This window comes from Pongo abelii, chromosome 6 (assembly GCF_028885655.2).
Source record: "Pongo abelii isolate AG06213 chromosome 6, NHGRI_mPonAbe1-v2.0_pri, whole genome shotgun sequence".
NCBI classification, from domain to species: Eukaryota; Metazoa; Chordata; class Mammalia; order Primates; family Hominidae; genus Pongo; species Pongo abelii.
The window spans coordinates 63,306,515-63,328,932 of NC_071991.2; the positions used below are offsets into that span (position 1 = coordinate 63,306,515).

Consider the following 22,418-nt stretch of genomic DNA (forward strand, 5'->3'; position numbering starts at 1 on the left):
ATTATATATCATATATGATATATCATACCATATATAATTATATATCATATATGATATATCATACCATATATATTATATCATATATGATATATGATATATAATTATATATGACATATATGATATATGATATATAATTATATATAATTATATATGATATATAATTATATATAATTATATATGATATATAATTATATATAATTATATATGATATATAATTATATATAATTATATATGATATATAATTATATATAATTATATATGATATATAATTATATATAATTATATATGATATATAATTATATATAATTATATATGATATATAATTATATATAATTATATATGATATATAATTATATATAATTATATATGATATATAATTATATATAATTATATATGATATATAATTATATATAATTATATATGATATATAATTATATATAATTATATATGATATATAATTATATATCATATAATTATATATCACATATATTATATGTCATATATAATAGATAATATATTATAATAATATATATTATAGATATATAATATATGATATATAATAATATATATATCTATATATGATATATACGTCATATATATATGTCATATATAATATGTCATATATAATTATATATATAGAATTATATAATATATAATATATATCATATATAATTATATATGACATATATATGATATATCATATATGTCATATATAATTATATATGATATATATGTCATATATAATTATATATGATATATATGTCATATATAATTATATATGACATATATATCATATATATTTATATAATCATGTATATATCATATATAATTATATATGACATATATAATATATAATATACAATATATAATATATCATATATAATACATAATATAATATAAAATATTATATATAATATATAAAATATATAAAATATATATGATTATATATTATATAATATATAATATATAACATATGATTATATATAATATATAATATAATATATATGATTACATATATTATATATTACATATCATATATATTATATATAATATATATTCTACATAATATATATGATTACATATATTATATATTATATATAATCATATAGAACATATGATTATATACAAAATATATAACATATAATTATATGTAATTATATATTATATAATATATAATAATTATGTAATAATTATATAATTATATAATAATGATAATTATAATTTTTAAAATTTTTTGTAGAAATAGGGTTTCTCTCTGTTGACCAGGTTGATCTCAAACTCCTGTCCTCAAGCGACGCTCCTGCCTTGGCCTCCCAAAGTGTTGGAATTATAGCTGATTTTGTTTAACTTTTCAGAAAACCAACTGTTTTGTTGATTTTTTGTATTTCTTTTAGTCTCTATTTTGTTATTTGTATTCTGATCTTCATTACTTCTTTTCTTCTACTAATTTTGGGTTTAGTTTGTTCTTGTTTTTTTTAGATCCTTGAGGCATAACCATGGGTAGTTTGAGATCCTTTTAATTTTTCGATGTAGGAATTTATTCCCTCTTAGAACTGCTTTTGCTGTGTTCCATAGGTTTTGGTATGTTGTGCTTCCATTTTTCTGTTTCAAGAAATCTATTTTAATTTCCTTTTTCTCTTTGACCCATTTGTTGTTTAGGAGTACATTTTTTAATCTCCAAGTATTTGTATAGTTTCCAAAGTTTCTCCTGTTATTGATTTCTAGTTTTATTCTGTTGTGGTCACAAAAAAGACTTGACATAATTTCAATTGTGTAAAAAAATGTTGTTGGGACTTGTTTTGTGGCATAACATATGTCCTATCCTGGAGAAAGTTGCATTTGCTGATGAGAAGAATGTATATTCTGCGCTATTGGGTGGAATGTTCTGTAAACGTCTGTGAGGTCCATTTGGTTTAGAGTGTGGTTTAACTCTTATGTTTCTTTCTAGATTTTCTATCTGGATGTTCTGTCCATTGCTGAAAGTAAGGTGCTGAGGTCACCTATTATTATCATTTTGCTGTACTGACTGACGTTTAAATGAAATTTCAAGAGTGAGGGTTTCATGTAATTAGGGCCTAGGGTCCTCACACATGAGAGACACCAACATTTATACTCATTTGCATCTCTACAATAAAACTTATATTTTAAATACACCTCTGTGTACATCCTGTGATTTTTTATTTTATGTATTTATTTTTATTTTTTATTTTTTGAGGTGGAGTCTTGCTCTGTTGCCCAGGCTGGAGAGCAGTGGCACGATCTTGACTCACTGCAACCTCTACTTCCTGGGTTCAAGCGATTCTCCTGCCTCAGCCTCCCCAGTAGCTGTGATTACAGGTGCGTGCCATCATGCTGGGCTAATTTTTATCTATTTTTAGTAGAGACGAGGTTTCATCATGTTGGCCAGGCTGGTCTTGAACTCCTGATCTCAGGTGATCCATCCACTTTGGCTTCCCAAAGTGCTGGGATTACAGGCATGAGCCACTGTGCCCAGCCCATCCTGTCATCTTTTCATTGCAACTCTACCTTGGGTTGAATTCATTCCTCCCTTTGTGGAGAGTCTCAGAGAAATTCCAGTGTGTTACCACCTTCTATCATTTCAGGTTGTTTGAATATTTCCTCACTTGCTTAAGAATTTTCACCAGGTTTGTGTTCATATTTCATAAACTTCGTGTTTCAACCACTAACACATATTCCCCAAAGAAAAGAGAATTTATACATTCCTGTAATTAAGAATTAAACAAATATAAAATGTAAATTTAAGTCAAGAACACTGAATCAGAGAAGTCTAGAATTTTTGTTATTGTTCAACAGGACAGTTCACTGTCATGGGACTGGGAACTGTGGTAAGAAGACCAGTTAATTTAGAGATTTGTGTGGTGTGTGTGTATGTGTTTGTGTTTATGTGTGTGTATTCACATATGCATGAGAAGCAGCACAAACCACCAGCAAGATGATTAACTTATTTTTTCAAGTAGCACGTGTTCAGGCTTCAATAAGAAATCCTTCTAGAGCAGGGGTTGACAAATTTTCCTGTAAAAGGATCAGAGAGTAAATATTTTAGGCTTTGTGGGTCACATACATCTCTGCCATATATTCCTCTTGTTTCCAATCCTTTAAAAGCCATTCTTGGTTCCCGGGTTGCACCAAAACAGGCCATTTGTCCACTGCCACTCTAGAGGATCATATTGGCTAACAGTGCTAGTGTAATCTCTTCTCAAAGCAATAGCAGCTAATTTTTCCAATTAGCCACTATATATAACGATGCTCCTTCCTCTAGGCTTTCAAGAATAAATGTGTGAGACTAGTCAACAGCAAGCATGAGGTTCTCAGACACAGACTGGCAAATTGGATAAAGAGTCAAGATTCATCAGTGTGCTGTATTCAGGAGACCCATTTCACGTGCAAAGACACACATAGGCTCAAAATAAAGGGATGGAGGAATATTTACCAAGCAAATGGAAAGCCAGCCAAACTAAGCTTCATAAGCGAAGGAGAAATAAAATCCTTTACAGACAAGCAAATGCTGAGAGATTTTGTCACCACCAGGCCTTTCCTGAAGGAAGCACTAAACATGGAAAGGAACAACCAGTGCCAGCCACTGCAAAAACGTGCCAAATTGTAAAGACCATCGACACTATGAAGAAACTGCATCAACTAACAGGCAAAACAACCAGCTAGCATCATAATGACAGGATCAAATTCATCCATAATGATATTAACCTTAAATGTAAACGGGCTAAATGCCCCAATTAAAAGAAGCAGGAGGTTCTTACAATTTTGCTTCTGGGTGCACGTGACAGAAGCTTTTTTTGTTTTTTGAGATGGAGTCTCACTCTGTCACGCAGGCTGCAGTGCAGTGGTGCAATCTCAGCTCACTGCAAGCTCTGCCTCCCAGGTTCAAGCAATTCTCCTGTCTCAGCCTCTCGAGTAGCTGGGACTACAGGTGCCTGCCACCACACCTGGCTAATTTTTATATTTTTAGTAGAGATGGGGTTTCACCTTTTTGGTCAAGCTGGTCTCAAATCCTCACCTCAGGTGATCCACCCGTCTCAGCCTCCCAAAGTGCTGGGATTACAGGCGTGAGCCACTGCGCCTGGCCAACAGAAGCTTTTAACTGGTTACATGTTTAATCAAGTATCTGTTAACCTCCATAAGATGCTTCATGGATGACTTCCTCGCTCTGTGTCTCTCTTGCATATCTACGTATATCCTGAAGCATTCAGGGATTCCAGTTTGAAAAGCAGAAATGTATCTGCTTGGGGAACAGGTCTGATTTTCTCTGTGAAAAGAGAGGTTAATAGAGGGGAGGAGGATGCTGCTATGCTGTTGGAAAGGAGAAGGATGTCTGCCTATAAAACTGGGTTTTACATCTTGCTCTGAAACATTATTTGATATGTTTAGATTTCCCAGGGATAGTAAATTATCCTCATTTGGGGTGTTTATGATCTATGAAAGGCAAAAATTATATAATGACTCAGTGGGTTTTATCATTGCTGCTAAATTAATTTTTGGTTAATTACCTATCTGGGAAAATTAAACAGACTGCTCATGTTCTCTCATGACTTGAAGGATCAAAAAGCTACAAAGTTAACCAGAGGGGTGGAAAAAGCAAACAGAATCACTTTGTTGTTTCTGTGAAAGACATGAATCCAGAGGTTATGACTTCTAGAACACTGAAGGTAGCTATGAGCTCTTGAACTTAAATTCCAAATAGGAGCAACAGCAGGTGTGAAGAGCAACATAAAATTTGGAAGTGTGGCTACTTTCTTAAAACAGAGGTTAATCTTAATCCATCTTCCAGCTCCACTCCCCACAGGAACAAATTACACTGGCCTTTGTCACTGCATCACACTGACAGTCAAGTGGGTGTGAATCTCCAAATCTGGCATGGGGCTGCTCCCATAGGATTTTTATACATCCCTCTGCAGGAGTGAGCTCCTGCTCTGTCTCTTCCCACTGGCTGAGATTTGCTGGTTTCGAGGTGAGAAGCTGCTTAAGTAATCTCAGAACAGAAATAAAATTATTTTTCTGAGTACAAATACCATATATTTGTACTCAGTACCTACTATATTTATGAGTACATAAATATAATATGTACTCATATTTTTCTGAGTACAATGGTTTAATTGGCTAGGACATGGGATGAGTAAAAAACCTGCTGTTTCATCTAGCAGAGCATAATATTAGACCAAGAAAAGCCACTGGAGATCACTCAACTGATTTTTTTTTATGGACCTAAAGAGTTTATGGCTTGGCCAAGGTCACTTAGCTTAGAGGCAGAGCTGGGACTAGAACCTGGGTCTCTAGACTCCTAGTATAAAGTTCATTTCACTGCATAACACTGCAGGTTAATTTGCTCTGACAGTGGCACCCTATAATGTCAGCCTCTGTCAACCTGCCTGACTTTCTATCACAAGAGGGTACTGAGAGAATATGATCGACTCAGTAACAATTGACTGCCACTAGAGAAAAACAACAGACACAGTTCAGAGCACACACCCTGCTGGTCTTTGGGCAGAAACTCTGTCCTTGTTTATGAAGGAGAATAGCAACAACTACCGAAGTATCAAATCCTCATCTGAGATCTATAATTTCTGATCAATAGATTCATAAATTGAATTATTAATTCATAACATTTTTTACAATAAATCATTCAACTTATATAAAAGTTTTCTATTGTTTAGCTCTCAGGGAAAGAAAATGTATTAAGTGTGCCAAGATGTTTGCTAGTTAACCAAATGAATTATTTTATAATAATGACAACCATCTTCAAATATGTATCATCTATAAATTAACCTTTCATACGTCAGATATGCATAAAAGCCAGGTACACTGGGAATATCAAAATGCTTTCCATGTTTATTCAAAACCCAGCCAAAAAATGAGTGTCCTGGGACAAAAAGATGTCTAACTTCTTCAAATCACGGAAAGCCGTTACTGTTGTGGAGGATAGCTATGCAGATTACGTTAAAAACACTTGGGAATGATTTCTTGGCTAGTTTTCAAAGTACTTCTGTGACAGAACAATTCAAACACAGTTCCCAATTATCAGTTTCCTGAAAACAAGAATCTCTGTGAGCTGAGAGAGGAAACATTATCTTAATACAACCAAGATGAGAATTTCAATTTAGAGATTATAATCTGAAATTCTTATTTCTAAAATCTTCATCTGAAAACGAATGACGTCCCTTTTACTTTTATTGGAATCGTTCTCAAGATTTAGTATAGTTACTTTTGGAAATGTCATCAGTATTGATTATAAAAACCAAAATGCATTTATTTATCAGATACTCTGAGTACCTGAACAAACATCATCACTATTTTTCATTGCCATCTAAAATCAAACATGGAAAGCAACATATTTAATTTGGAATCAAGACTTACTATTGTGGTAGACCAGAGTCTTTATTAGAAGTGGCTTTATTAGAAATGGCTGCAGTAGGAATCTTTTCAAAAGATTTGCAAAACCTGCTGTTTGGAGAGAGATTTCCTAAGATATTGTATTATTATATTGAAGGTTCTCACTCTAAGTTGGACAATTCAGATAGCCAACATGTTCTCTGAATAGGAGAAATTCCATTCTGGAGGCTTCATCAGAGCCATTTTGTCAAGGTAAAGAGATAGTAGCTGCTTTTTAAGATAAGCAAATAATATAGCCTACTAATTGGCGGGGGGTGGGGGGAAACACATTTAGGAGAAGAAATAAACTTTTCAATGGACATCTAAAAGCCTTACTGCACATCCTGCTGTTTAAAATTAAAAGCTTCCAGATTAGACTTGGGAGTTCCAACAGCTACAGTCAAGAGTGCAGCGGAAAAGATCAGGTGTAGCAAACGTAGCAAACCACAAGAGGGGAGTTGTTACTTAGCAACCTCAGCGGGAAGGGCTGTGCAAGTTGGTCAAACCCGTTTCCTGAAGAAAGGTTTTGGTTGAAAGCTGCACAGCTGGCAAGACGTTCAAGGAAAAGAAGGAAAGAAAACCCTGAATAGAAATGAGTTAATTGTCTTGCTGCTTCATAGAGTTAATATAACCAACACGTCCTTCTAAGATAAAAGCAAACTTCAACCAGAGTTAAACAACAACAACAACAACAATAACATTGGCGTTTCAGGAGTCCAGGTAACATTGTACAGGAAAGAAAAAAAAACCCAGAAAAATAAAAAAAAAAAGTCATAAGTAGATTATTTCTCTTTTGATACACACATACACACACTTCAACATATCCATATTTAAACATCATAATGTAGCATCAAAAACAAAATTTCATTTGTTTGATATTTTATTGGAAGATTGCTTTTTAAAAAGAAAATAAAAGAATCTGAGGATTCTTTATCTGAAGCCCTGTTTGGTATTTATTTTCAGATAAAGTCAAACAACTATTACCAAGATGACTGAATGTGAGAATGCTTTATCTGCAAATGCTAAAGATTACACTATTAAGGAAAAAAAAAAAACTTTACTAAATTTAGGAATAGAAAAGCTGTTGGAGATTTGTGGCAATTAAATTTTATTTTGAATTTGGAAATTAGAACAGACTGGAATGCTGAATTCTATTATAGGAGAGCATGAATGAACTTGAAAATAAATCTATTCTTACCAGCAAAGGAAATAATGAGAGAACTACATAACTCTAGAGTTTATTTAAAATCCATAAGCTAGGCCAGGCGCGGTGGCTCATGCCTGCAATCACAGCACTTTGGGAGACCGAGGAGGGTGGATCACCTGAGGTCAGGAGTTCAAGACCAGCCTCACCAACATAGTGAAACCCCATCTCTACTAAAAATACAAAAATTAGCCGGGCATGGTGGCGCATGCCTGTAGTTTCAGCTACTTGGGAGGCTGAGGCAGGGGAATTGTTTGAACTTGGGAGGTGGAGGTTGCAGTGAGCCAGGATTACACTACTGCACTCCAGCCTGGGTGACAGAGCAAGACTCTGTCTCAAAAAAAAAAAAAAATAAAATAAAATAAAATAAAAAATCCATATGCTTCCAGCTCAAGAAAGTACATTCTACTACAGTGTAGGGCTCAATTTAACATGTTTCTATCTTAAATCTCACCTAAGTCCTCATTTGAATAGATCTATAGTCAACTATAATTGTATGGCATCAACTCCAAGAACAGAAACATAATAATAGTTAATAAACTGGAAACCTGCTAACTGAAAGCAATTCTTCTTAATCTTAGCATAACTTTCAGGAAATCTAGTCATTATAAAATAAATAAATATAAAATGCCATCTCCCTCTTACTATTTCTGTAAAAATAAATTTTTTAAATCATATAGCTAATATTTCTATTAGCCAATTTTAAGTTCCCTTCTAGAGCATGCTACTTTAAGACTATTATTAAAATAATAATTGTATAAAAAATACAGAATGAAGTATAAAATATCTTTTAATAATATATGTATATACCCCAAAACAACCTGAAATACATATTGCAGTAAAGTTACTCCAGTCTTTCAAAAATTATAATAATATTTAAATAATATTTTTAAAAATTCAATAATATTTAGGGGTATTTGAAAGATTAAAGAGAATTTTATGAAGATGCTTCACAGATCAGCAACTTCTCTAATATGTAAGCCAGTAAATTTGCTTTGGAAAAATTACATGTTGATAAATCTTTCCAGATACATTTTTTGTCGATTGATATAAAATATATTTTATCTAAAATTAGGATTGCCTGGAGCTTGGTGGATTTAATTATTTGTAATTACCCAGCTGTTGTCGGCCTGTGGCCATTTTATGACAGTGGTATCTACTGTGTGGGCCAGGTTCACCTGTATATCTTCTCAAACACAGATTTAATGTGCTATTGATGAAACCATTACTCGAACCAAATTAAAGTCTGGGCTGATGTATTGGTCCACAGGGAGCTGTCAGACATGAAAGGAGTAATTAGTATTCATTACTTCATACTCCACAACATTCCAATTATTAATGAACTTCAACTTTTGGACTATGCTATATCTATCACAAACATTTCTCAGACATTCATTATTAGGAATAAACTAATACTGGTTAAAAAAAAAAAACAAACAACTCCCCCAAGCAAACAGAACTAGAATAAACAAAAACACTATTGATAGCCAAAAACTTTCTGAGGGATGTGAGTTTCTCAAAGGAGGATGGTGTTATCCCACCTGAGTTTGAGGACATGATAAAGACATTCTGGGTGAATGTGGCAGCTCAACAGTCCCTGTAGGTTGTTTTCCTTGCTCTCTCTTTTCAATGCTATCTCTTGTCTTTACAATACCAAGGAAAATGTTTGTAAACCCACAAGTTACATAGAGATAGTCACATAGGAAAAAAAAAAAAGAAGATAGAGAAATCAAGTAAAATGTTCATAGTTGGAGGTAAACAGGAAGATCCATTATAAAATTTACAAACTTGTAGATTAATTTTCAAAAATTTTCTTTTCTTGTTATAACACTGCAAATCGGTAGCTCTATTATTAAATGAATACATAGCAACATTTTCCCATTAATTTTCTTTTATATTTTCTCCCAACTTTCATTGCATTGAAAAAAGAAAAATAATTCCTATTTGTACCAATCTAATTTTTATTTTACCATATCTCCTACTTTGCATATGTATGAATACTTTTTAGTTTCTCTCCTTTCTTTTAAAGAGTTAGATGAAGAAATAAGAAAGCCTTTATTTTGTTTTAAAGATACTTCTTATCAGGCAAAAATAATGCAATCACAAAAATATCAAAATTTATTCAAAATCCTTTTTAAGAAAATGACTTTTATAGATTTATGGGGTACAAGCGCAGCTTTGTCACCTGGATATATTGTGTGGTGGTGAAGTCTGTGCTTTCAATGTAACCACCACCCAAAAAATATACATTGTGCCCATTAGGTTACTTCTTATCCCGCACTCCCCTCCCACAGTCCACCTTTCAGAGTCTCTAATGTCTATTATTCCATCAAAACACTTCTTTTTTTTTTTTTTTTTTTTTGAGACAGAGTCTCACTCCTTCACCCAGGCTGGAGTGCAGTGGCGCCATCTCGGCTCACTGCGAGCTCCGCCTCCCAGGTTCATGCCCTTCTCCTGCCTCAGCATCCCAAGTAGCTGGGACTACAGGCGCCTGCTACTACACCTGGCTAATTTTTTGTATTTTTAGTAGATACGGGGTTTCACTGTGTTAGCCAGGTTGGTCTCGATCTCCTGACCTCATGATCCGCCCGCCTTGGCCTCCCAAACATCAAAGCACTTTTTAAGCGTTTGTAACAAAACTATTTTGAAAGCTTAGAGTGCCCTCAATTTGTTCATTCAAAAATAAAAGTGGGGAAAAAAAGGAGGCAGGAATAGTTCGTCATAGGAAGAGGTGGCTAGTAGTATTAAATGCGGGAAATCTTTTGGATTATAAAAACAGCAGAAGCATAAAAGTCTCTCTCAGTTCTCTGAAAGACTCCATAATTCTTATATACTACTAGTGAGCATGTACATTTCTAAACCCTTTGGAAAACAATTTGGCATTATCTTTTAAAGTTGATTGTGCATACGTTCTACAACCCAACTATCCCACTACAGAATATAAACACTGAAGAATCTTGCTATGTGTACCTGTAGATGTATACATGAATGTGTGTACGTGTAGATGTATACATGAATATTCAGTAATATTCATAGCAGCATCACTCATAATAGCAAAACATCTAAAAATAACCAAAATGGCCTTCAATAAGAACGTTAAATAAATTGAGGAATAGTCATACCATTGAATAGTACAGTAATAGGCCCGGTGTGGTTGCTCATGCCTGTAATCTCAGCACTTTAGGAGGCCAAGGTGGGCAGATCATTTAAGGTCAGGAGTTCGAGACCAGCCTGGCCAACATAGCGAAACCTGTTTCTACTAAAAATACAAAAAGTAGCCAGGCCTGGTGGCAGGCGCCTGTAATTCCAGCTACTCGGGAGGCTGAGGCAGGAGAATCGCTTGAACCTGGGAGGTGGAGGTTGCAATGAGCCAAGATAGCGCCACTGCACTCCAGCCTGGATAACAGAGCAAGACTCTGTTTAAAAAGAATATTATAGTAATGAATTTGCAAGAACTAGAGCCAGAAGCAGCAATGTAGATTAAATCTTAGAAACATATGATTGAGAGAAAAAAATCAAGTCCTTTTAAACTATATACACCATAATGGTATTTTTATAAAGCTCCAAAAGAATATGTTGTTTCAGAATATACACACGTTAAAACATTATTTTAAATAAAACAATGAAGTGATGAGCAACATTCAGAATCTTCACCTTCCTATGTCTTTGATTTGCATGTCCCTGATGACTAATGATGTTGAGCATATTTTCATGTGCTTATTGACTATTTGTAGTTCTTTGGAGAAATGTCTATTTAGATCTTTTATTTATCTTTTAATGGGACAGATCTTTGATCTTCATATGCCTGTCACATTCTAGAAACTTGACGAAATACATATTTATTGACTGAATTAAAAATATATTTTATGTATGTTATTAAAAATATTAAGTAAATAATATTTACTATGTCCTCTCTGTTAGGCTTTATGGAACTGATCATATCATTCCAATACGTGAACATTGGCTACCTTTGGAAGTGGAGGCAGAATTGTCAAGGAGGGGAGCACAAAGGTAGCTTAAAGGATATTGGCAATAATTTGAATGGCAGATACATGTCTAATTTATTATGCTTTATAACTTCATATATTATGTATTTTATAGGTATCAGTATTAAATAATAAAATTAAAACACACTAAAAACCCAAAATACTCTTCCTAGGATGCCACTAGGATAGGACATTTTTTCTGCCTCTTCTCAGTGCCAAGCTAGAAAAGGAAAGTTTTCTCAATTTAGCAATTGTTTGTGTTTATTAATTTTAACAAATTTACCCTTAAACGGAAGGTGTGTCCTCTAGCTTTATACAGGAATCTCTTCGCAGACTGCATATCCTGAACAGGCTCTAGGCTTGTTCAAGCTTTGTACATCATCAAAAGAGAACCCCAAGGTCATCAGGTTTTAGCAGGCACCCTCAGGAAGGAAAGCATCTTTGGTGTTCCTTGTCTCTCTGAGTTCCTGCTTTTTAGTTGCACTTTTTTTTTTTGTCAACTCAGTAACACATTTCAAAAGGTGTTTTTAATATTTTAACTAACATATTTAGTTTTTGTCTAGTATTTGAACACCTAGTCCACCTAGCAACAGAAATAAAAGTTTTATGTTTGTATTGTTCTGTTTATGTTTTGGTTAACCATCTTTTTAAAGGCATATAGTATATGATTCTTATCCATAAAGAACTTATAATCAATTAAACTTATGTATGAGTGAAAAAAATTAAGCATATTGTAAGGGGGAGAAAAAAATGGCAAAATGACACAGGGAAAATATACTATGTAAAGGAGACATTAAATAAGGAAAATTAAAATTTCCAGTTAACACTTAACTGCTATTGGTTAAATAGCAGTTAAATCCTAAATATAGTGAATTTAGGCTGTGAAAAGAAAAGTTAAGTAAAATAACATGTCACAGGAGGGGGGATTATCTGTGTCAAGAAGAAATGAAGGGCCTGGGCTATATTATAAGAAACTGTAGGTATGAAAAACATAGTTTCCAAAACATTGATGGGGAAATAAATGAGGCTTAGGAAAAAATTGAGGAGGGGAAGAGTTAGACTGGTAAAATGGCACTCATAAAAACCCTACCAAAAGACAGTAGGGCCTGTTTATCTGAAAAAGCTTGTTAAAAGATTTTGGGGATAAGATCTCAAAAACAACAGCAACAAAAGCAACAATATACAAATGGGATTACATCAAGTTAAAAAACTTCTGTACAACAAAGGAAACAATCAATGGAGTGAAGAGACAACCTACAGAATGGGAGAAAATATTTGCAAACTATCCTTCTGATCAAGGATTAATAACTAGAATATATAAGGAACTCAACCCGACAGCAAAAAAAAAAAAAAAAAAAAAAAAAAGCAAATAATCTGATTTAAAAATGGGTAAAATACCCGAGTAGAACTTTCTCAAAAGAAGACATACAAATGGCCAACAGGTATATGAAATGTGCCCAACATTATTAATCATCAGACAAATGTGAATCAAAACCACAGTGAGGTACCATCTCATCCCAGTTAGAATGGCTATTATCAAAAAGACAAGAAATAACAAATGTGAGAAAGGGGAACACTTGTACATTGTTGGTGGGAACGTAAATTAGTACAGCCACTGTGGAAAACAGTATAGAGATTCCTCACGATCACGCCACATGATCCAGCAATATGGCTGCTGGGCATATATCCAAAATAAATGAAATGAATATATTGCAAAAGTATCTGCATTCCCATGTTCACTGCAGCAATATTCACAATAACCTAGGTAAGAAACCCTTTTAAGTGTCCAACAATGGGTGAATTGTGATACAGTTTGGATATTTGTCCTCTCCAAATCTCATGTTGAAATGTGACCATCAATGTTGGAGGTGGGCCTGGTGGGAAATGTTTGGGTCATGGGGGCAGATCTCTCATGAATGGCTTGGTGTCCTCCTGCCCTGTGGGAATGAGTTACCTTGCAATACGGTTGTTTAAAAGAGCCTGGCTCCTCCTGCCCACTCTCTATTGCTCACTTTCTTGCTGTGTGACATGTCTGCTCCCCGTTTACCTTCCACCATGATTGTGAGCCTCCTGAGGCTTCACCAGAAGCAGATGCTGGCACTGTGCTTCTTGTACAGCCTACAGAACCATGAGTTAAATCAACCTCTTTTTAAAAAAATAAATAAATAAATTACCCAGTCTCAGGTATTCCTTTATAGCAATGCAAAACAGATGAATACAAATGGGTAAAGAAATTGTGGTATACATACACAGTGAAATACTATTCATCCATAAAAAGGAATGAAGCTGTCATTTGCAGCAACATGGATGGAACTGGAGGGTATTATGTTAAATGAAGTAAGTCAGGCACAGGAAGACAAATATGGCATTTTCTTACTCACATGCAGGAGCTAAAAAATCGGGTCTCATGGAGGCAAAGAGGAGAATGGTGGTTACAAGAGGCCAGGAAGGGAAGTTGGCGGGGGAGATGGAAGATAAGGAAAAGCTGGTTAGTGGGCACAAAAATACAGTTAGAAGGAATAATTCTAGTATTCAATAGAACAGTAAGAAAATTATAGTTACCAATAATTTATTGTATATTTTAATACAACTAGCAGAGAACTGTAATGTTCTCAACACAAAGAAAAGTGTTTGACACGATGGATATCCCAATCACCCTGACTTGATCATCACACATCATATACATGTATCAAAATATCTCATGTACCCCTAAAATATGTACAACTATGACGCAGCAATTAAAAAACACAAAAAAGAGAAAAACCTGTTTAAGAAACTAGGTTTTCACATAAACTTCATATAGCTATAAGGTATGCAAGAGGACATTAATTAATGTCTCTGGGTCCCCATTTTTCTCACGGGAAAAGAGCGGAGGGAAGACAGGGTACCCTCTGTTTTTCTGGCTGTATAGAGTCTCCCTAGATAATCACATCCACCATGATGGCATAACTGCTTCTCCAGATAGATATTCCCCAATCTACATGGTCAACCAACATCCTTTTACTAAGCTCCATACTCAGATATCCAACTGCTTTTTAGACTTCTGTTTTAGAAATGAGTGTTAAAGAAGTACCTCAACCTTTGCATGTCTAGTAAGAGAAGTTATTAGTTATTTCCCTACACTTACTCTTTTTCCTATATACATCTCTCCATAAAGCACAGTATCATTTACCTGACAGAAGGCAGAAGAAAACATCCTTAAATCTTCCTTTTTCCCCACCATAATATCCAATTAATTACCATAAACTGGTGGTATTAACTCCTTGATATCACACTGATTTGTCCCCTCCTCTCTTTCCACTGTCACTGCCTAAGTTTAGGCTCATACCATCTCTCAAATTGATTACTGCAATTATTTACCAACTAGACTCTGACTCTAGGTCCACGCCCCTTCAGTCAATACTTTCAGAAACATTCATCTGATCACATTGCTTCCAGTGTGCTCAAGAGTTCTTACTAGCTTCCCCACTGACTTATGATCATGATTCTCGAGTGAAAATATGGAGACTCCAGGAAGGCATGGTCCCTTAGTTAAAAACAATTGGTATTACCAACTAGTGTAACTCATAAAAACAGGCCCCTTGAGTGTATTTAGGAGGGGTTGGAAATTATCAACACATAGCAAAAGGCCAACCTAGGGATCAACCAAGGAAGTCTGTGCTCTGGGTCCGCTCTCCTCTCCAGTCTCATCTGTCCCAGTCCACATCCTTCTCTCTTCCTCCCCAACACAGACTCTCCACCCATTTGGATTCTATTTGCAGTTCCCCAAAGCTGTTGGATTGTTTTGTGTGTTTTACTGTTTGAAATTAGGGCTCTCTGTCCAGGATTCTCTTTTCCCACTTGTCTACCTCACAAATACCTACTTAACTTTTGAGCCTTGCATTAAACAAAATGTAATCAAAGGTAATTTCTTCCAAGAAGTCTTTCCAAGTCTCCACTATGGAACTGACAACTCCTTGCCATGTATATGTCTATCACCACACCAACAGTTCTGCTTTACATTCATTGATTGTTTATAGGTCTATCTTTCCTTATGGAAATGTAGCTTCCTCAAGTGCAGGGTCTGTGTCTTATCACACTAAATCTGCAGCCCCCAGTATAGTACCTGGCATATAGCAGTGCTCAGAGAAGGTTTACTCAATGACTGACAGGATATATAAGGACTCCTCTGGCACTCATAGTCTCTGGGTGAAGATACTCTAAAAACATCTGCATGGAAGAGGGAAGGAGGAAAAGCTGATGATAGAGAGTTGAGATTCACCCTCAAACAAGTGGTTGTTCCCACACATAAGGGTTTAGGAGCCAGGATTAAGGTAACAACTGCATGCAATTAGCACCATTTGTTACATTCTTAACAGATTATCTTTAATCTTCTTGGTCTTAAAAGAAATTCAAGAATGATATGATCAATTCTACAAGGCTTAACAGAGAGTACATATTCAGTAAATATTATTAATTTGAATTAAATTGTTCTGGCCTGATATTTTGTGATAAAGACTTGAAGCTCTATGTAAAATCTGTTTCTAAAATTGAAGACCTCTAGAATCCTCACTGATAGTTAACTACATCCATACTGAGAATCAGGACTCAAATTTATCAGTCTTTGGAAATTTCCGATTATCCAACAATATATGTAATAAGAGTCATCAAATTGCTTACAGCTAAATTGTGCTATTGAAAGTTGAAATTGAAGCTCAGAGAACATGCATTTCACTGATAAAAATTTTAAGTCTTTATATAATAGAGTCAGAACCTTAATAACAAGGATTTCACTTCAGTGACATTCAAGATTTTACACTATATTTTTAACACATCAGACACAGCTACAATTATATTTATGTTAAGAGTTGCAGTTTGTCAAGTGGCTTGTTAGATTGTTCTAAATGTGTGCCTGGGTAAATTTTGGTTTATTAAACAATTATAAGTTGTCAGTCACTCTAAATGGATTTACTTAGTGATTGTATGATAAATACCATATTAATCAGTTAGAGACCAAGAAGTTAGTCACCCTGATGTAGGCCTATTTCCACTTAAAATTGACAAGAATAATCTAGTGATGAAAAAGGGGACAGATACCTTAGAGGCAGAGTGTGGGCGTTAAGAAAGAACAGGGTGGGGGAAGTTCTGAAATTATATATCTTTGAAGAAAAAAGAAGAGAGGGAAGGAAATTCAGTGAATTAAGTCTAGTGAATGTTGGTTGTGTGAAGAGGCATAAGGAGTCTCTGGAGTGCCAGTTTCCCCTATGCCCACTCAGACTTGATTGAAGACACAATTGCTGCACCTGACCTTTCACACATTCATAGGAAAGTGACATGATGACTCCTCAGAAATGGCTTCAATGTCCCTGAGAGAATGTTCTGGAAAGTATATTGTCTTGGGGGAATGGCAGTCTCTTAGAAAGTCACATATAGCTCCTGGAGGGGTAGCAGGAAGTATTTCTCTGTTGTTGAGAATCCAATACTGTTGGCATAAGGGATGATTTCAGGGATCCACTAATGAACTCTCCTTTTCTGAATGGCTACATTTTAAGTATATTAGAAAAAACAGCTAGCACAGTAAACTCATGCTGATTTTTAAAAATAGTGAATGGATTTAAAATCTAGTTAAAGAAAAACATTAAACAGGGTACAAGTGATATGTAGATAGGCAGCCATATTCAAGGTGTTCTGCAAATTACTGAAATTAGAAAAACACTGGTATAAATTTAAAAAGAGGCAACTATTCTCAGATTTATAACAATACATTTTTTGGCCTATAAATCAGGAATTGGATAAAACAAATCTAAATCCATCAAATAAATAGTCTGAAAGTCTGGATAATGTTGTGGTTGCTTTGGTCTTGGAGTGTAGGTGCATGAAATGGAAACTCAGAAATATCACTAAGATTTCAATAGACTGCTTGACTATGAAGCTAAGAAATAGATGCTGCTGCTGAAAATCATTTAGCACGATATATATGTTAAAAATTCAAGAATACTTACTTTTCTTTTTTAATTGTGTTTCTGCCAAGTAGTGGATCCAGGACTGGATCTATCGTTTCCTCGAGATTTTCAATTAAGATGACATCACCAAAGGCCAAAGCAGTTTCAATGGCATTCAAAAACCTTAAAATTCAGTGGGATTTGAGATAATAAAATGCAAATTGGCATAAAATGTTCAAAATTTTTTAAATAATCAAATTATATTTAATGTAGGTATTCTAAATGGGACAAACTTAGAGAAAACTATTTTATAAAGTAGTAGTTTCCTTCAACTAGATTACACAGAAATTAAAGATGAGATTTTTAGGATACATTTTAGTTATATTTTCCAAGTGAAATTTAATAGTTTGAACTAATAAATCTATGTATAGATTAGTTGCTTGTAATAGCAACCATAGTTGAAATAAGTGTAAGTTACCCAACTATCATACATTTAAATTCATTTGATGTGTCTTTTTTAAGTAAAGTTTCATGTATTAAATGCTTTAAACTTGATCAAACTTTTATTTTTTTAAACCTTTAAGTTTAGTCACTTAAAATGGTGAGCTATCATTTTATTTTGGTCTTACTCTCCAAAAAATATCTCCCTACCAAAAATAATTTTCTTCAAGTATTCAGATAAACAAAAACTACATTTAAAAAAATAGAGATGGTGGTCTCACTCTGTTGTCCAGGCTGGAGTGCAGCGGCATGTTTATGGTTCAATGTAGCCTTGATCTCCTGGGCTCAAGTGATCCTCCTGCCTCAGCCTCTCAAGTAGCTGGGACTACAGGTAGGCACCACCATACCTGGCTACTTTTTTTTTTTTTTTTTTTTGGTAGAGATAGGGTCTCACTATGTTGCCCAGGGTGGTCTTGAACTCCTGCCTTCAAGCAATCCTCCTGTCTCAGCCTCCTAAAGTGCTGGGATTATAGGCATGAGCTACTGCACCCGGCCTAAGAACTACATTTACTTGTATAACTAGAGAAATTTCTTATTTCACTCTATGTATAAAAAGAGGATGGAAGGGTCAAGTGAAATATCCATAGTTCTAAAATAATTTATTCAACATTAACTGAATAGCAACTGCATACAAGACAGCTTTCTATCTATCAGACAGTATTATCATGATGACTCAGTAACAGAAATTCTTGGAGTAGATTCAGTTCTCAAAAGCGACATGTAAATCTTGACTAAGATAATAAATTAACTTTAGGCATCCAATGTTGGGACTTGTAGCCATGTTAAGATCCTTCTATAGGCAGAGTATAGATTTAGAAATATGACTGTAAACATCATTAAGCCTGGAGGCACCCTTGACAATTCTTGTGTTACTATCCAAACACCGCAGAGAAGCAATATAATATATATCCATTGTTGGCTTTAGAAAATTTACATATTTTCCCCCACCGACACAATGTTTGTTCTAACCTTCAATCTTATCTCTTCTTCAGATAATTGGATGCCACTCAACAAGAATGCCTTTTCAACAGAGATACTTTATATGAAACATGAACAGGCAGATAAACAAATAGCACCAAATTGTAATACATCAATGTGGTGGAGAGGTCTAAGAAACGTCACGCCTTTATAAAAATCAGACCCACTTCACAGCAGGTAAACAGAAAGCCAGTCTCTTCAAACTTCACATACCCTTTCTGGCCCAAATGTGTGACTTTCAGGTCCATTCCATACTTATTCTTGATCCACTTAATCCCCTGTTGCTGGGGATCTATTACCAGAGGCCAGCGCTCACAGTGTGTTAGGATAGCGGCATTTTCGGTGGACATTCTGTCACTGGGCAGTCCTTCGTTATTCCAGGTGGCAATTGTAGCATCATCCGTCAACATGGAAATCAAGTCCAGGCCTTCGGTTAGTGGAATGGAAACCTTTAAAATCAGAGTTGAATGTAACAAATAGGCCATGTGGCAGAGAGAGCAGACAGACAAGAAAAGAAGAGAACAAAGCCATGAGAAAGTAACTAGGTAAACACATGATAATTTTCTGTGGCTTCTCAGAAGCCAAACACAGCTCATCATTAGATGCAATTTGACTTGATAAATCCAGTATTTACGTCTCAGAATTCTGTTAACTGTGGGATTCAACATCGGTTTTATCAACTGCATCTACTGGGCTTCAACTGACAGAGACTTTGCCCCATACTTAGGTAAGAGTGAATTTACACCCCAAGAAGAATGGCAGGACACCAGAAATGTATTTGCCCATGGAGCAATCCACGCCACCCACCTCCACATAACCAATGCTAAAATTCAGTATCTTGCTCAGGCACTTCATTTTTTTTCTACAGACCAATGCTACAAAGAGATGACCTCTCTCTCTGGGATGGGTTAATGGAAAGTATTCAGTCCACTGGAACCCCATCAACTCCTCAGTTGTGCAAAGGAACTTAGGATGTCACTTCTAGGCTGAGAGGAAATTATCTATGTCTTGATTGCATTGCAAAGTAAGAAGTTGGGGAGGGGTAAGTGAGGAGGGAGGGGCAAGCGGGGTGGAGACAGCAATCCATTTTAAAGAATAAGGATACTTCTTTATAAAAATTGACAACAATAAATAATGTTGTGGGAAAAATTGTATTAAAGAATGTATATGTTCACTCCGCCAGTCATCAATCACCAAACATTTATTGAGCATTTTCTACGTACATGAAACACTGTCTAGAGACACCAAAATGTGCAGGATGAATACCTAGCTAGCCCCCTAGCTTGGTGGGGTGGTTAACATGGAAGCATGCCTCTATAAGAGACTGTAGTAACAACCCTACCTGTAGTAGGTAGGGGAGGCTATATCAGCAGTAACAGTTTGGTTCATTGGTTTGTCACAGAGCTTCAAAACAATCTGCTGAAAGGATTCCCACATTAAGGCTGGGATGCAATTTAATATGAATATAGGAAAAGTAGCACAATATTCTTACTGCCTCTGACTACAATGTTATCTTAAAAATGAATCAAACCCTATCTCCTAGTGATATTGAACAAGTCTTGGTATCTGACTTGATACATAGTTCCCTTAGAGACATAGGCAATTTGATCTTTTAGAACAAGCACTCTTCTATTGGCAAGAGGTGTGTGCTTTAATTTGTTACCTTCTACTTAATACAAACAGCTGAAACAATTGGGGGCTGTAACTTTGATTTCTGAAGCTAAAAGGACTAACAGAAGGGGCACCTGCAGATCTCAGATCCAAAATCAATAGTTTGAGTACCTACTCTGTGCAGAGTAGAGAGCCAGGGATCAAAGAGAATACCAATCTCCCCCTTTTTTCCTGGTCAGTAGGGGAAATAAAACCCAGTTCAACATAAATGAAGAAATAAAACCCATCTTAATATAAATGAAGACACCTACATTAAAGAGTATTATAACTATAGTGACTACTTTGAGACTCAAATTTTTAGGATGTTTTAATAGTATTGTGTCCAAATAACCAGCAGCATGGCTACATACAGAATTTTTTTCATAAAAATATTTTTTGATAGTTATAATACAGGCATCATTTTCACATTAATATTAATCTAAGTGCAGGGTGAGAAAAATAAGCCTCATTTTATATACAGGCATGCGCAGTATGATATTTTGGTTAATGATGGACTGCATATATAACAGTGGTTTCATAAGATTATAATGGAGCCGAAAAATTCCTATCACCTAGTAACACTGTAGCCATCATAACGTTGTAGTACAATTACATTATTTTAAAAATAAATTTTGTGTAGGCTAAGTGTACAGTGTTTACAAAGTCTACAGTAGTATACAGTAATGTCCTAGGACTTCACATTCACTCACTGACTAAACCAGAGCAATTTCTAGTTCTGCATGCTCCATTCACCATAGGTGTTCTATGCAGGTGTACCAATTTTAGTCTTTTATGCTATATTTTTTGTGTATCTTTTCCATATTTGGATAGATTTAGATGCACAAATACTTACCATTGTGCTACAGTTGCCTACAGCATTCAATAAAATAACATGCTGTGCAGGTTTGTAGCCTAGGAGCAATAGGCTATGCCATGTAGCCTAGGTGTGTAATAGGCTGTCTCATCTAGGTCTATGCAAGTACACCAAAAGACATTTCTCAGAACATATCCCCTTCATTAAGTGATACATTAGAGTATACCTTCTTTTTATTATAATTAACTGGTCTTTTCAGAATTTCTTGGAGTCTGCAGCAAGGAAAATGGGTTTGGAAACCAAGTGCAAAGAGGGAACCCTTTAAGTTCAAAGTCTGCTTCTAGAGTCAGCCTGTTGCCAGGCTCCATCTAATTGCTCTATTAAGTAGGGTCAACATGTTGTGAGTCAGGATGTTACTATGAGGTGGAGCTGAAACAAAAAAGGAGGCTCACTCTTTGGAAAAGGAGCATTTGCTAGAGAGAAAAGACAAGGCTGGAAGCACACGTCACGAGCCAAAGTGAAATTAGCCATAACACCAAATGCCCATCTGGTCTCTAAAAACTGACCAACTGGCATATTCCTAAGAAAAAAGGGTGATTTCCTGTGGAGGTAATACTCCCAGTTTCTCCTAATTTTACGGTAACATAACAACTAATGTTTATGTAAGGCTTTAACTGTTCACAAAATTTATTCATATAGATTCATTCTTTCCAATTTTTCATTTAACCCTTACAAGAGTTCTGCAAGGTAGATATCTCTATTTTATTGCTTAGGACACAGAGGCTTAGCATTAGAGCTTCTAATAACTAATTAGTAACTAATAACTAATTATTGGCACTAATAACTTCATGTATTTGCTCTGTCTATAAACTGCTGGGTCAAAGCAATGAGTGGAGTGCAAAGGCTGCCTTGAACTTGCCTATGACTCTGTCCATCTGCCCAGCAAACAACAACTTTGGATG

At 35.0% G+C, this 22,418-nt stretch overlaps 1 protein-coding gene across 1 annotated transcript in view; it reads right to left on the minus strand.

Annotated features, from left to right (window-relative positions):
- Positions 1–22,418, minus strand: part of DNAH11 (dynein axonemal heavy chain 11) — a 359,682-nt gene that overhangs the window by 71,311 nt on the left and 265,953 nt on the right. The window contains exons 64-65 of the mRNA XM_054559402.2: positions 19,206–19,441; positions 17,574–17,696 (exon numbers count right to left, since the gene is read on the minus strand). Coding sequence (XP_054415377.1) covers positions 17,574–17,696; positions 19,206–19,441 — 359 coding nt within the window. The remainder of the gene's footprint in view (positions 1–17,573; positions 17,697–19,205; positions 19,442–22,418) is intronic.